At 42.8% G+C, this 13,484-nt stretch overlaps 1 protein-coding gene across 2 annotated transcripts in view; it reads left to right on the forward strand.

Annotated features, from left to right (window-relative positions):
• LOC117354620 (gastrula zinc finger protein XlCGF26.1-like) overlaps nucleotides 1-11,614 on the forward strand; it is a 35,178-nt gene extending 23,564 nt beyond the window's left edge. For both annotated transcript variants that reach the window (XM_033932421.1, XM_033932422.1), the window contains one exon: nucleotides 8,403-11,614. In XM_033932421.1, the coding sequence (XP_033788312.1) occupies nucleotides 8,403-9,859 (1,457 nt within the window). In that variant the 3' untranslated portion in view covers nucleotides 9,860-11,614. The remainder of the gene's footprint in view (nucleotides 1-8,402) is intronic.
• The last annotated feature ends 1,870 nt before the right edge of the window (nucleotides 11,615-13,484 follow it).

Here is a 13,484-nt window from a genome sequence, read left to right on the forward strand (position 1 = left end):
AGAAAGTTCTCACCACGGACTCGTCCACTTATGCTTGGGGAGCTCATTTGGGTGGTCTTTGTACTCAAGGTCACTGGTCTTCTTGGAACCAGTGCCATCATATTAATCTGTTGGAACAGAGCTATTTTCAATGCTCTCAAGACTTTTCAGCATTTAGTCTCCGGTAATGTCTTAGTCCGCACGGACAATCAAGTGGCTATGTATTACCTAAACAAACAGGGAGGAACAGGTTCTCTCTTCCTCTGTCAGGAGGCTCAGAAGATATGGCAATGGGCGATTGCTTGAAACATCTTCCTCAAAGCAATCTATATTTAAGGGAAGAACAATTCATTGGCAGACAAACTCAGCAGAGTTCTTCAACCTCACGAATAGACGATTAACTCTCCAGTTCTTCATCAGATTTTTTCTCAATGAGGAGCTCCTCACATTGACCTGTTTGCATCTCTTCTGAATCACAAGTTACCCTTGCTCCAGACAGTACTACTCACCTCATTGCCTAGAGGTGGACGCTTTTCTGCTGGATTGGACACACCAATTTCTTTATGTGTTTCCTCCCATACCTCTGGTCCTCAAGACACTTGTCAAACTCAAACAGTAATTAGCCACCATGATTCTTATAGCTCCTTGATGGCCCAGACAACCCTGGTTCTCCCTTCTACTTAACTGAGTATCAAGGAACCAATAGCACTTCCAATTTTTCCTTCTATTCTCACGCAGAGTCAAGGATCTGTTCTCCATCCCATCCTTCAATCTTTACACCTGACAGCTTGGTACCTCTCGGGCTGACTTCAGCTGACCTTCACCTTTCCTAGCCTGTCAGACTTATCTTAGAAAACCATCCACACAGCAATGTTACCAGAAAAATGGACACGTTTTTCTTCTTGGTGTATACTGCATCAGCAGGAACCAAAATCAACCTCTGTTTCCTCAGTATTGGAATATTTACTTCATTTGTCTAACTCTGGTCTCTCTTCTCACCCTCTAATTTTCAAATTCATGAAGGGTCTTTTCAATGTCAAACTACCTCTCAGGCCACCTCCAGTGGTTTTGGATCTCAATGTAGTTCTCGCTAGATTAATGAAGCCTCCTTCTGAACCAATGTCTATGTCTCACTTCAAATACCTTACTGGAAAGTGATTTTTCTAATTTCTCTGACTTCTGCCTGAAGAGTAAGTGAACTTCAAGTGTTGGTGGTAGATCCTCCCTTCACAGTGTTCCATCATGACAAGGATGTGCTTTGTACTCATCCGAAGTTCCTTCCAAAGGTCATTACTGAATTTCATCTCAATCAATCAATTGTTCTTCCAGTATTCTTCCCTAAGCCTCATTCTTATCCTGGTGAAACAGCTCTTTGTATTTTCGACTGCAAACGAGCACTTGCTTTTTATTTGCAGAAGACTAAACCACATAGAACATCTTCTCAACTTTTTGTCTCCCTTGATCCTAACAAGTTGGGATATCCTGTTTCAAAAGGAACAAGCTCCAATTTGTTGGCTGTTTGCATCTCATTCTGTTATGCTCAGGCTGGGCTGAATCTGGACAGTTGGGTCACAGCCCATAAGGTTCGAGCTATGATAGCTTCAGTAGCTTTTCTCCGCTCTACTCCTATTGATGAGATATGTAAAGCTGCTACTTGGTCCTCAGTTCACACATTCACTTCTCACTACAGTCTGGAATCTTATTCCAGATGGGATGGGATGGTCACCGGCCAAGTAGTATTGCAAAATTTATTTTCCTAATGGCCAACTCTCCCTCCATCCCATTCTAGTAAGCTAGGGAGTCCCACATGTGAGAATATGCTGCCTGCTTGTCCTGGGATAAAGCACATTTACTTATCATAACAGGTGTTATCCAGGGACAGCAGGCAGATATTCTCACAACCCTCCTACCTTCCCTGGTTGGCTTCTTAGCTAGCTTACTGAACTGAGAAGCTAAGCACCTACGTTAGGCAGGAAGGCACTAGGGCATGTGCAGTGTGGTCAGTCGCGAACATGCTAAAGTTCTTAAAGTGGCGGTACACTTTAAACTTGTCCATCCCGGGGCTCCATGGATGACATCACCCACCTGTGAGAATATCTGCTTGCTGTCCCTGGATAGAAACATAGAAAGATGACGGCAGAAAAGGGCTACAGCCCATCAAGTCTGCCCACTCTTCTGACCCACCCCATCAAGTCTGAGTGCTAATGATCCAGTTCCCTAGCTCGACCCCCGTAAGGATCCCACGTGGATGTCCCATTTGTTTTTAAAGTCGAGTACACTGGTGGCCTTGACCACTTGCACCGGAGGTTTGTTCCACTGATCCACCACCCTTTCTGTAAAGAAATACTTCCTTGTGTCACCATTAAATTTCCCTCCTCTGAGTTTGAACAGGTGCCCCCTTGTGACCGAGGGACCCTTAGGGAAGAATATATCGCTTTCCGCCTCGACACGACTTGTGATGTACTTAAACGTCTCAATCATGTTAACTGTGCTGTTGTTTACAGCTGTATGCAAATGGTTAGGCAGTTGTAAAAACAGGTAGGAAGACAGACAGAAATGTTTTGGTCTGACTTTTGTGCCACTTCAGATATAGAACGTGCGAACAAGGTTTATGCCAACTGACAAACGGGCAGAGAAAACCGTTTAGAATATTAGCGTCAAAAAGGGTGATTTGGATGTTTTGTCTTTTGAAAATGGGCCCGATTAAATTTCATTTCAGTTTCATATCATTTCCCTACTAACTCTAAAATTGACCAAAGAGTGCCCAAGCAATACGCTATAATAAAACCCTTAGCGCACATGTACACTTCAAAAACGGTGAGTCTGTGACCCGTGGCGCCGTGCCTCCGCATACACAGTACAAAGAGCCTCTGGCTGTTTGCAGGTGGCAGTTTCCCCAGCGACGGTTGTGTTTAGAGTGCGGCGGGAGCCTGCAGCGTTTGAAGGTTTTAGCGCGGCTATTTCCAAAGCTTGCAAAAGAAGCCTGCGACGGGCCCTGCCAAAACTAAGAACCTGCGCCGGTTTAAGTTTACCTGCGGCGATTTCCACAACTAAAAACAATAACCTGAGGCTGCAGCTGCCGAAGCGGGAAAGGAAGCACATTTGCTTTGCTTTGCGGCAAATAAGTGTGCGGCTGAAGCCTGCAGCGGTTCAGATTTTCGTGCGCCTGTTTCCAAAGCTGAAAAAAGGAGGATGCGAGGAGGAATTGACGTCACTCTACCGAATGGCAGGGTAAATTGTGAGCTCTGTAGGGGCTTGCTGTCATGAGTGAATAAATAGCTTCCCGCGAGCGGAATTACTCCCGATTGACGGTGTTTTGTTGATGAGAGTGTATGGCGAGTTGCCGGCGGCTGGAAAAGTTCAGTTTTAGCAAGACAGTGAGTGGTAAAAAGACGGTGAAAAGACCGGCATCGCCTGTTGTGGAAACCAAGATGGCGCAGTCTCTGGGACAATCTCCACAATTGCAGGTTTCTGCCCTATCCGATGAGAGTGCTCCTGCACTGAAAGCGACATTGGAAGTTTGGTTCCACGATCTAAAGGCCGAAATGAAAGGGGATGTTAAAACGGCGATGGCTGAACTTTGGGCTGAAAGTCGGGGAGCTAGGAGGTAGCTTGGAGGCCTCAAAGCAACATGTTTCCAGATTGGAGGAGACTGTGGAGGAAACTAAGACTGCGATGGGGAGGTTTTGGGTGTCATTAGGGGAGCCAAGCCCGGGAAATCACCTGGATTGGACGGTTATACGAGCCAATTCTATAAGAAGTTTGGGGAATAGGTGGTACGCATAGTGAATGGGGTTCAGCAGGTGGGTACAATGGGAGAGGCGAGTATTGCGATTCTTTTAAATCCTGGGAGATACCCGTTAAATTGCGGATATTATAGACCTATTTCCCTGTTGAATGTTGATGTGAAAATTATTGCTAAGGTCTTAGCTTTACGTTTGGGAAAGTTACTCCCTGGGTGATCCTTATGGATCAATCTGAGTTTATTCAACGGAGGTAAGTGGGTGATAATATTCAGCGTACTTTGCATTTGATGTGGAAAGTGAAGTATGGACAGGACCCCGCGGTTTTGATGGCGGTCGATGCTGAGAAAGCCTTCGACCGGGTATCTTGGGAATTTTTGTGGGTGGTGATGGGGAAAATTGGAATGGGAGGCTGTTTAGTGAGTGGGTCCGAGCATTATATTATGCCCCTAGAGCGTGTCTGAGGATCAATCAAGCGTACACTGATATTTTTTCAGTTGCGCAAGGCACTAGGCAGGGATGTCCATTATCCCCTTTGCTCTTTGCACTATCCATAGAACCATTAGAGCTTATGATATGGCATCATCCGCATTTGAAGGGGATTTCGGTAGCAGGGATGGAACATCGAATAGCTTTCTTTGCTGATGATATCCTCCTGTATTTAGTAGATCCGGAAAGTACAGTACCTCAATTGTTGCATATTTTTGAGGAGTATGGGAATGCATCTGGCTTTAAGATCAATTTAGATAAAACTGAAATGATGAATCTTACTCTGAGGGAGTCCAGGGTTCTTGCACTTAAACACAAGTTCCCCTTTAAGTGGGCGTCTGAGGGCATTAAATATTTGGTATCTATTTGCCTTGTGATTTGACTTGTTTATATGAGGTTAATTATGGGTCGGTTCTCCGGAAGATCCGGTTGGATTTTCAACGCTGGCATGAGCTTTGGTTCTCCTAGGGGGGGGGGGGGTCGTTTAGCGGTGATTCAAATGAATGTTTTACCAAGGTTGCTATTTTTGTTTCAGATCTTGCCTGTTCCCATTCCGGTCCGGACGTTTAAAATGTTACAGGCAGAATTTCGGGATTTTATCTGGCAGTATAAAACGCCTAGAATTTCTCAGATGGTGATGTGGGCAGATAGAGCTCGGGGGGGGGAGAAGGGTTCCTAATCTCCAATGGTACCTATCAAGCTGCGCAGTTAAAGATGTTCTTGGAGTGGGAACTGGATTCTCACAAGTGGGGGGGTGCTATTGGAACAGACGTTTGTATCACAGGGTAGATTGGCTACTAGACTTTGGTCTTCTCAGACTGTACAGCAGTGGGCATTGGAGGCTTATAACCCTTTTATTTTACACCTGATTAAGCTGTGGGATCACATGAAAAAGACTTGTAATAATGGGCTGGGGTTTTCCACATTAGCTTCTTCGAGGAAGGAACCACAATTTTTAGTGGGTAAGACTAATCCTGTTTTTGAGAAGTGGGAGCGTCTGGGGTTGAAGCAATTTCGTGATTTTTTGTGGACGGGGACTGTGATCTCTTTTGAGGCATTGCAACGCATCCCTGGGGTGAGGGCAGGGGACTATTTGGCTTATTTTCAAGTGAAACATTATTTGAGTGCTCGGGGCTGGAATGGGACCTCTCCTCTTGAGGCCGAACAATTGGAACAGTTAAGGGGGACCTTGCAGAAGGTGCCTAGGACTATTTCTGTTATTTACCAATATCTTCGGGGGGCAAGTGGTTCTGAATATGGGTTTCCGCAGTCATTGGGAGCGGGATTTGCAATGTGCATTTACACCTAAAGAGTGGGATGCCATTTGTGCTGAGGTGGGTGGGGCAACCACTTGCGCTCTGATACAGGAGAACGCTTATAAGGTATTGAGCCGGTGGTACTACACTCTGGAGCGGCTTCGTAAGATGTACCCTCAAGCTTCGGACAGTTGCTGACACTGTCATCAGGCAGTGGGTACCTTTCTTCATATCTGGTGGGACTGTCCTGTGTTAGCCCCTTGTTGGGTGGCAGTGGTGGGGTCCTTATCGCAGATGCTGGGGATCCAGATTCCAGTTACCCCTCAACACTGTTTATTAGGGTATCCAATCAATGTGAGACCAGATGGCAAATTCGATTATTGCGAATGGGGCTGGCTGCCATTAAATGTCTCATTGCAACTTACTGGAAGCAGTCCCTGGTTCCGGACTTGAATGAATGGAGAGTGAAATTATCTTTGCTGAGGAAAATGGAAATATATGTGGCTAAACATAGGGGTTATTATTTGCAATCGATACATACCTGGACTGTTATTACTCAGAAATTGGCTATTGAGGAAGGGAGGAGGGACCTTGATTCTATTGTATTCCATCTGTGTTTGGGGGTTGGGGGGATATTACTCTTTAGTACTTATTGTGGTGTTGTACTTATATAGAGATCACCTGTTGTTAGTGGTCGATTGCAGCTATTCCAGCTGAGCTCTCTTTGTGTTGTTTTGCATTGTTTATTTGTTTAAAACTTCAATAAAAATGTAAATGTTAAAAAAAAGGAGGATGCAGATGACCCTGCCAAAGCTTAAAACCAGCGGCGGTTGAGGATTTTCTGCGGTGGTTTCCACAGCTGAAAAAAAGAACCTGCGACTGCCCCTGCCAAAGCAGGGAAGGAAATAAATTTACTTTGCTTTGGGGGAAAGAAGTGTGCTAGGGGAGCTGTAAACAATCTTTCATTGGTTTAGGGAAAGAGGGTGTGCTGGGAAAGGGGGGCATGGATCAATCTTAAATTTTTTAGAGGGGAGGGCTGTGATTTGTTGGGGGCAGTGAGCAATCTTGCTTTGTGGGGAAGGGTTTGATTACTTGGGGACATAAAGCAATTTTTCTTTACTTTGGGGGACGGGGTTTGATTGTTTGGTGCCATATATTAATCTTTAATTCAGGAGGAAGGTCACGGAGCAATCTTGCTTTTCTTTGGGGGAGGGGTAGAGCAGGGAAGGGGTGCTACTGGACAGGGAGAAGATAAAAGGAATGTAGAAGGCCTATTGCTGGACGGGGAGCAGGGAAGGGGTGCTGCTGGACAGAGGGGAGAGATAAAAAGAAAGAAAGACAGACATACAGCGGGCAGGGAGAGAAACAGAAATAAAGAAAGACACAGAAAAAAAGGGGCCAGGGAGAGAGAAAGAAAGACAGACATAAAGAAAGAAATGCCTAAGTCTACATATCTATTCTAGCACCCATTAATGTAATAGGCTAAAAAACTAGTAATATATATAATAATTGAATTGTCGAAAGATTATATTTTACATGCAAGCAAAATAGCCTCCACATACATGTATCACAGCTAATGAAAACTAAACGGGACAGTGGCTGACTTTGTGCCACATTTGGAGTGATAGCTGATACCATATCTCCACAGAGAGGCTAATTCCTGAGAGCTTACCCTCCTAAATTTCTGACTTAAATTCCTGCTTTTGTATCAAAACATTTATTTGAACAACTCTAATCTTCATATATAATATGATATCAGACCATAAATGCATTCCTTGCAATCCCATTACGTAAACACAAAAATAATGCAAAGAGTAGCCTTCCCCCTCTCAAGACCACATTACAATACCTGGGATCTCGTGATGTGAGAGAGAGAGCAAGATTGAGGCCCAGTCATTCTTGGCCATGTCAGCTCAACTCACAAAATGGCTGTCATGATCTCGTACGCTGTCTCATGAGATTGCTTCCAGAGGTCGGGCAGCCATTTGAAATCATAGCCAGCAAAGGTAGAAGCAACTTGGGATCACTCCTGCCTTGACTACAACCCTAGGCCACCAGGAATTGTAAGATGGGCCCAAGGGGGAGCATCTACAGGTACAAAGGAGTAGCAGCTGCTCCTATTCGGTTCATAGACAAAAGCGCACGCCGACAACCCAACGCAGACAACTGAGCGTAAGGTGGAAGCGCACCGAAGAAAAACAGTATTTTAAGGGGCTCGATTGGGGGGTGTTAGCCACTTTACTTAATAGAGATCGCACTGGCATTGTGGTGGGTTTGGGGGGTTGTAACCACCCTCATTTACTGGAAACTTAACTTTTTCCCTCTTTTTTAGGGAAAAAGTGAAGTTTTCAGTATAATGTGGGGGGTTACAACCCCCCAAACCCCCCACAAAGCCGGCGCGATCTCTGTTAAGTAAAGTGGGGGGGTTCCCCCCCACGCCCCCCTCGGAGCCCTTTAAAATACTGTTTTTCTTTGGCGCGCTTCCGCCTTGCGCTCAGTTGTCTGCGCTGGGTTGTCGGCATGCCTTTGTCAGCGCTCGCTTTTGACCTGTCACCCTCCTTTTCAGAGGGGGGAGAAAGGGATGGAGCAGGACAAAGCATAAATTGAAAACGCAAGGTCAGTTTCAGCCATTTTCTTTTGGATGAAACCAAAATTAGGCAGAAAAAGGATTTTGAGCGGTTTCAGCACCTAAACTGAAATTTGATCAGCTTCTACTCATGCCATTTCCAAGGAACAACTCACCATTTCAGAATCCTGCAGTGCGTTAGAACACTTCAACAAATAGTTTTCAATTAAGAAAGAGACCAAATTGAATCCACACATAGAAAATCCCATTGTAAGATAACCAGTCCTCCTTATTTATACACAGGTAATCTCATAGAAATCACCACTGTCTTCTGGCACATGATTAATACCTTCTATTTATATCCAACAGATCATCAGATCACACAAGAAGGGAAGAGAGAAAAGAAGCAAGGAGAAGATCCTGTAGAAATAGAACAAGTACAAAGACAATCAGGAAACGTCTGTGAGAATATTTCCCAGGAAACTGAGAGGATTAACAGAAAGAATTGTAAGCAGGAATCAAAGGAGCATGAAGACCCTACAGGAGACTCAAGGGATGGACACCTAACAGGGAGACCCTTCCAAATTAATAGTAGTGATAAAGTGACTTCTGAAGTCCACCATGGTAAGAGAAAAGGAAAAACACACCACAAAGAATTTACATGTATTAAATATAAGAGGAGCTTTCCCTTGTTTTCAGAACTCCAAAGGCACAAAAGCAATCATAAGAATGAGAAACTAGATACATTCACTGAGTGTAATAAAAGTTACACTCAACTTTCAACTCTAAAAATTCACCAACACACCCACACAGCAGTCAAACCATTTACATGTACTGAGTGTAATAAAAGCTTCACTTGGCTTTCACAACTGAAAATTCACCAGAGGAGCCACACGGGAGATAAACCATTTACATGTACTGAGTGTAATAAAAGCTTCACTTGGCTTTCACAACTGAAAATTCACCATAGGAGCCACATGGGAGACAAACCATTTACATGTACTGAGTGTAATAAAAGCTTCACTTGGCTTGGACAACTTAAAATTCACCAGAGGAGCCACACAGGAGACAAACCATTTACATGTACCAAGTGTAATAAAAGCTTCAATCAACTTTCAAATCTAAAACGTCATGAAATGATTCATACAGGAAACAAACCATTTACATGTACTGAGTGTAATAAAAGCTTCTCTCAGCTTTCAGAGCTAAAAACCCACCACAGGATTCATACAGGAGAAAAACCATTTACATGTACCGAGTGTAATAAAAGCTTCTCTCAGCTTTCAAATCTAAAACAGCATGAAAGGATTCATACAGGAAACAGACCATTTACATGTACCGAGTGTGATAAAAGCTTCAGTCGGTTTTCAGAGCTAAAAAATCACCACAGGATCCATACAGGAGAAAAACCATTTACATGTAATGAGTGTAATAAAAGCTTCAATCGGCTTTCAGAGCTAAAAAATCACCACAGGATCCATACAGGAGAAAAACCATTTACTTGTACTGAGTGTAATAAAAGCTTCAATTGGCTTTCAGAGCTAAAAAATCACCACAGGATCCATACAGGAGAAAAACCATTTACATGTACCGAGTGTAATAAAAGCTTCACTCAGCTTTCAGGTCTAAAATGTCATCAAATGATTCACACGGGAAACAAACCATTTTCATGTACCGAGTGTAATAAAAGCTTCACTCAGCCTTCACATCTAAAAAGACACCAAATGATCCACCCAGGGTACAAACCACATACATGTACTGAGTGTAATAAAAGCTTCACTAAGCCTTCACATCTGAAAAGACACCAAATGATTCACCCAGGATAAAAATTGTATACATTTACTGACTGTAATAAAAGCTTTACTCAGCTTTCAGAGCTAAAAAAGCACCAGAGCATCCATACGGGAGACAAGCCATTTACATGTACTGAGTGTAAGAAAAGTGTCTTTCAACTTTCACAGCTAAAAAGGCACCAGAGGAGCTATACAGGAGAAAAACCATTTACATGTACTGAGTGTAATAAAAACTTTAATTGGCTTTCAGGTCTAAAAATTCACCAGAGGATCCACACAGGGGACAAATCATATAGACTCGCTGAGAGCTAAATTCTATATATAGTACCCAGAATATTGGTGCTGAAAAACGAGCTATTCTATAAGCTTAAAGTTAAGCATGGTTTATAAAATAGCATTTACACCTGGGAACTGTGCCAATGAAAAGATGGTGCAAGTGCATATGACTAAATTTAAATGATAGTTAAATCTTTCAGGAGAGGAGTTGAAAACCCCCCAGCAATAGTTGATATTGAAGCCTTAAGGGCTCCTCCCTTAAACTTTATTTCTCTGATTTGCAATCTGAAATTTGTACTATTATGTCCAAAGCTGAAAAGTAGAGAATGACACGGGGACAGGTACTTGCAGTTAACCACGGGGTGGGGGACGGGCACAGACTGTGTCCCCGTGTCATTTTCTAGGCCTTAAACATTCTGTTCCATGTAGATGGAACAGCATCTATAAAATGTTAATATCAATAAGTAAAAACTTAACATGTCTTGGACAAATGGTAACTGAATTCAGTGATTTAAAAAAACTGTAAAAGTTGTGGGATCTATGCTTGTCCTGGAAGGTGGAGCCGTAGTTGGGTATAGAGCTTGGGTTGGTACAGACTTTATGATGGAATAGTGGGTTTGATGTAAGGAGGGATGGTTTCTACCAGAGATGTGTTGGGGGTTTTTTCCTTCTTATTGGGATTTGTTGGAGCTGGAGGATGGTTTATTATTAAGTTTTGTTTTGGAACTAGGGGTGGCAGGGGTCTGGTTGGGTGTGATGTTTTTGATGTCCGGTGTGTTTTCTCTTGCTTTGACATTGTATATATTTGGGGCAGGATAGAATCATGTCCTGTCTCTATCAAAGGGGTTCCAGAGATTATCAGAAACCAGACCCCTGGACTTTTATGGCTAAGTTGGGCCTGAAGGTATATGGTTTTACCATTAGGGAGTGCAGTTAGCAGGGGGGGGTGATGTTGGGGACTATACTTGGTTTTTAAGTTTGATTGTCTTTTTGATTATTGTGGAAGTCTGGTACTTTTCATTGCCGATGCATTAACACTGAAACATTGATGACTTTGTTTATAGCTGTACATGGGACATGGAGGTGTATGCAACCTTTATTGTTCATTGGTTTGGAATTTCTTATACAAAGCTTATTGTTTGCCGTCGTTTTGTTGTTTTCCCAGAAGGCTGATGACTAGAGTTTGTGCATGGTGTGATTTGACATGTCTGATGATGTGTTGCTACAATTTCTTTGAGTTGCTTACTTTAATGTATATTAACTTTATTGTCGTTAAAAAAAACCCTGCAGAAACAGCTTTTGGATTGAAATGAACTACTCTTAAATGACATCATTTGTGTCTTAGCTGACTTTGATGTGGCAACAAGAGTTTGGTGTGCTGATCAGAATCATGTTACCTGCAATGTCCTTCCATCACGTGTCCAGTTGCTCAGGCATCTTACTGTTACTGCAACAGACTCATAGAGACATAGAAACATGATAGCAGATAAAGGCCAAATGGCCCATCTGCAGTAAACATTATCTCTTTCTCTCTTAGAGATCCCTCGTGCCTATCCCACACCTTCTTCAATTCAAACACAGTCTCTGTCTCCACTACTTCTTCTGGGAGACTGTTTCATACATCTACCACCCTTTTTGTAAAAAAGTATTTCCTTAAATTACTCCGGAGCCTATCACCTCTTAACTTCATCCTATGCCCTCTCATTACAGAATTTCCTTTCAAATGAAAGAGACTCTGCCTAAACGGAGGGGCCGTAGCACCGCTGGTGCCTCGCGGCCCACTGCCACCCCCGCGGTCGGCGATATCGGGGAACTCCTCAGACGGATGCAGGGAGCATTTTTGGCGTCGGAGGGAGGCCCGCAGAGGAGTAGCGGCGTCAGCGAGGCCATGGTGATTCCTCCGGGATTGGAGACATCTCTGAGCTCTGACGTTAGGGCGCCGCCCCCGTAGCCTCAGTTAAGCAGCTCTCCAAGGGGTAAGGGAACCCCGGATGTCGGGGGCCTTGCCTTCCCCTGAGGCAAGTAGTCTAACACAGAGCCTGCTGACAGGAGCTCTCATGGATATGAGCTCCTTTGAAGAAGCTGAGGAAAAATCATCTAAGGAGGGGCGAGTTAGCCTTCAGGGACAGCAACAAGTTAATCAACTGGACGGTGAGCACTATGACACTTCTTTACCTTTAATTTCTTTGGAAAAACCCTCAGAAGTAACTCTGGACTCACTATGGGATCTTATGGCCGGACTAGTGAAGACCATAAGTCCCAAACTTCAGTCAATTGAGGGAAAACTGTCTCAACATTCTACTGAACTTAAAGAACTGAAAAATGAAATGACTGCCTCTAATTCCTCTGTTCAAAAGCTTGAACAGGAAATTAAATCATCTAAACAACTACAGGAAACTTTAATGAAAGATAATATAAATCTTAGGAGAAAGATGGAGAATTTGGAAAACAACTCCAGATACAATAACTTAAGATTAATTAACTTTCCTAGGCTACCATTGACACCACCTAGAAAAATGTTTAAAATATATTTTCTTGAAGCTTTGGGGGCCTCAGAAGATTCACTACCTCCTTTATCACGAGTTTATTATTTACCCAATAAGATTAAATTGCTAAAAAAGTTGTCGGACCAAGGATTATTGGATGTATCGGAGTTATTGGAAAAATCTGATAAAGAGGCTATAGAACCAAGTACTTTGATTGTAACAGTAGCTCTCTCTCTTGATAAAGTTTGGTTGTTAAAACTATTCTTTAAAAATAGACAGAAAGAATTTATGGGTTGTAAAGTGCAGATATTTCCTGATTTATCACGAGAGACCCTAAAGCGTCGCCGTGAATTTCTTATGTTGAAGCCAGGTGTTACATCTTTAGGTGCTACTTTCTATTTACGACATCCTTGTAAGTGTATAGTGCATCACCGATCAGTTAAGTATGTTTTCTTTGAGCCTAATCAGTTGACTTCTTTCTTAGCGCTCTCCCGATTGGAGGAAGAAAAATCATAAGCTCTAAGATTATTGATTAATCCCAGCAATCAGCCCTCTAGCTAACTTTATATGAAAGAGTGTACATTTTGTTCAATTCTTTTCTTTTGTTTTCGTTAAGAAATCTTGGATCCCAAATTTGAGGACTTGAGCATTTTAGTTATAAATGATCTTAATGTTGTTGGAATATTTCTTGCTTTATGTAGAATTACTAATTTTGCTTTCTGTACAAGTTTATTCTTGATTATATGATTTAAAAATCAATAAATATATTTAACAATCAAATGAAAGAGACTCGACTCATGCACATTTACATTACGTAGGTATTTAAACGTCTCTATCATATCTCCCCTCTCCCGCCTTTCCTCCAAAGTATACAGATTGAGATCTTTAAGTCTGTC

This window comes from Geotrypetes seraphini, chromosome 2 (genome assembly GCF_902459505.1).
Source record: "Geotrypetes seraphini chromosome 2, aGeoSer1.1, whole genome shotgun sequence".
Lineage (NCBI taxonomy): Eukaryota > Metazoa > Chordata > Amphibia > Gymnophiona > Dermophiidae > Geotrypetes > Geotrypetes seraphini.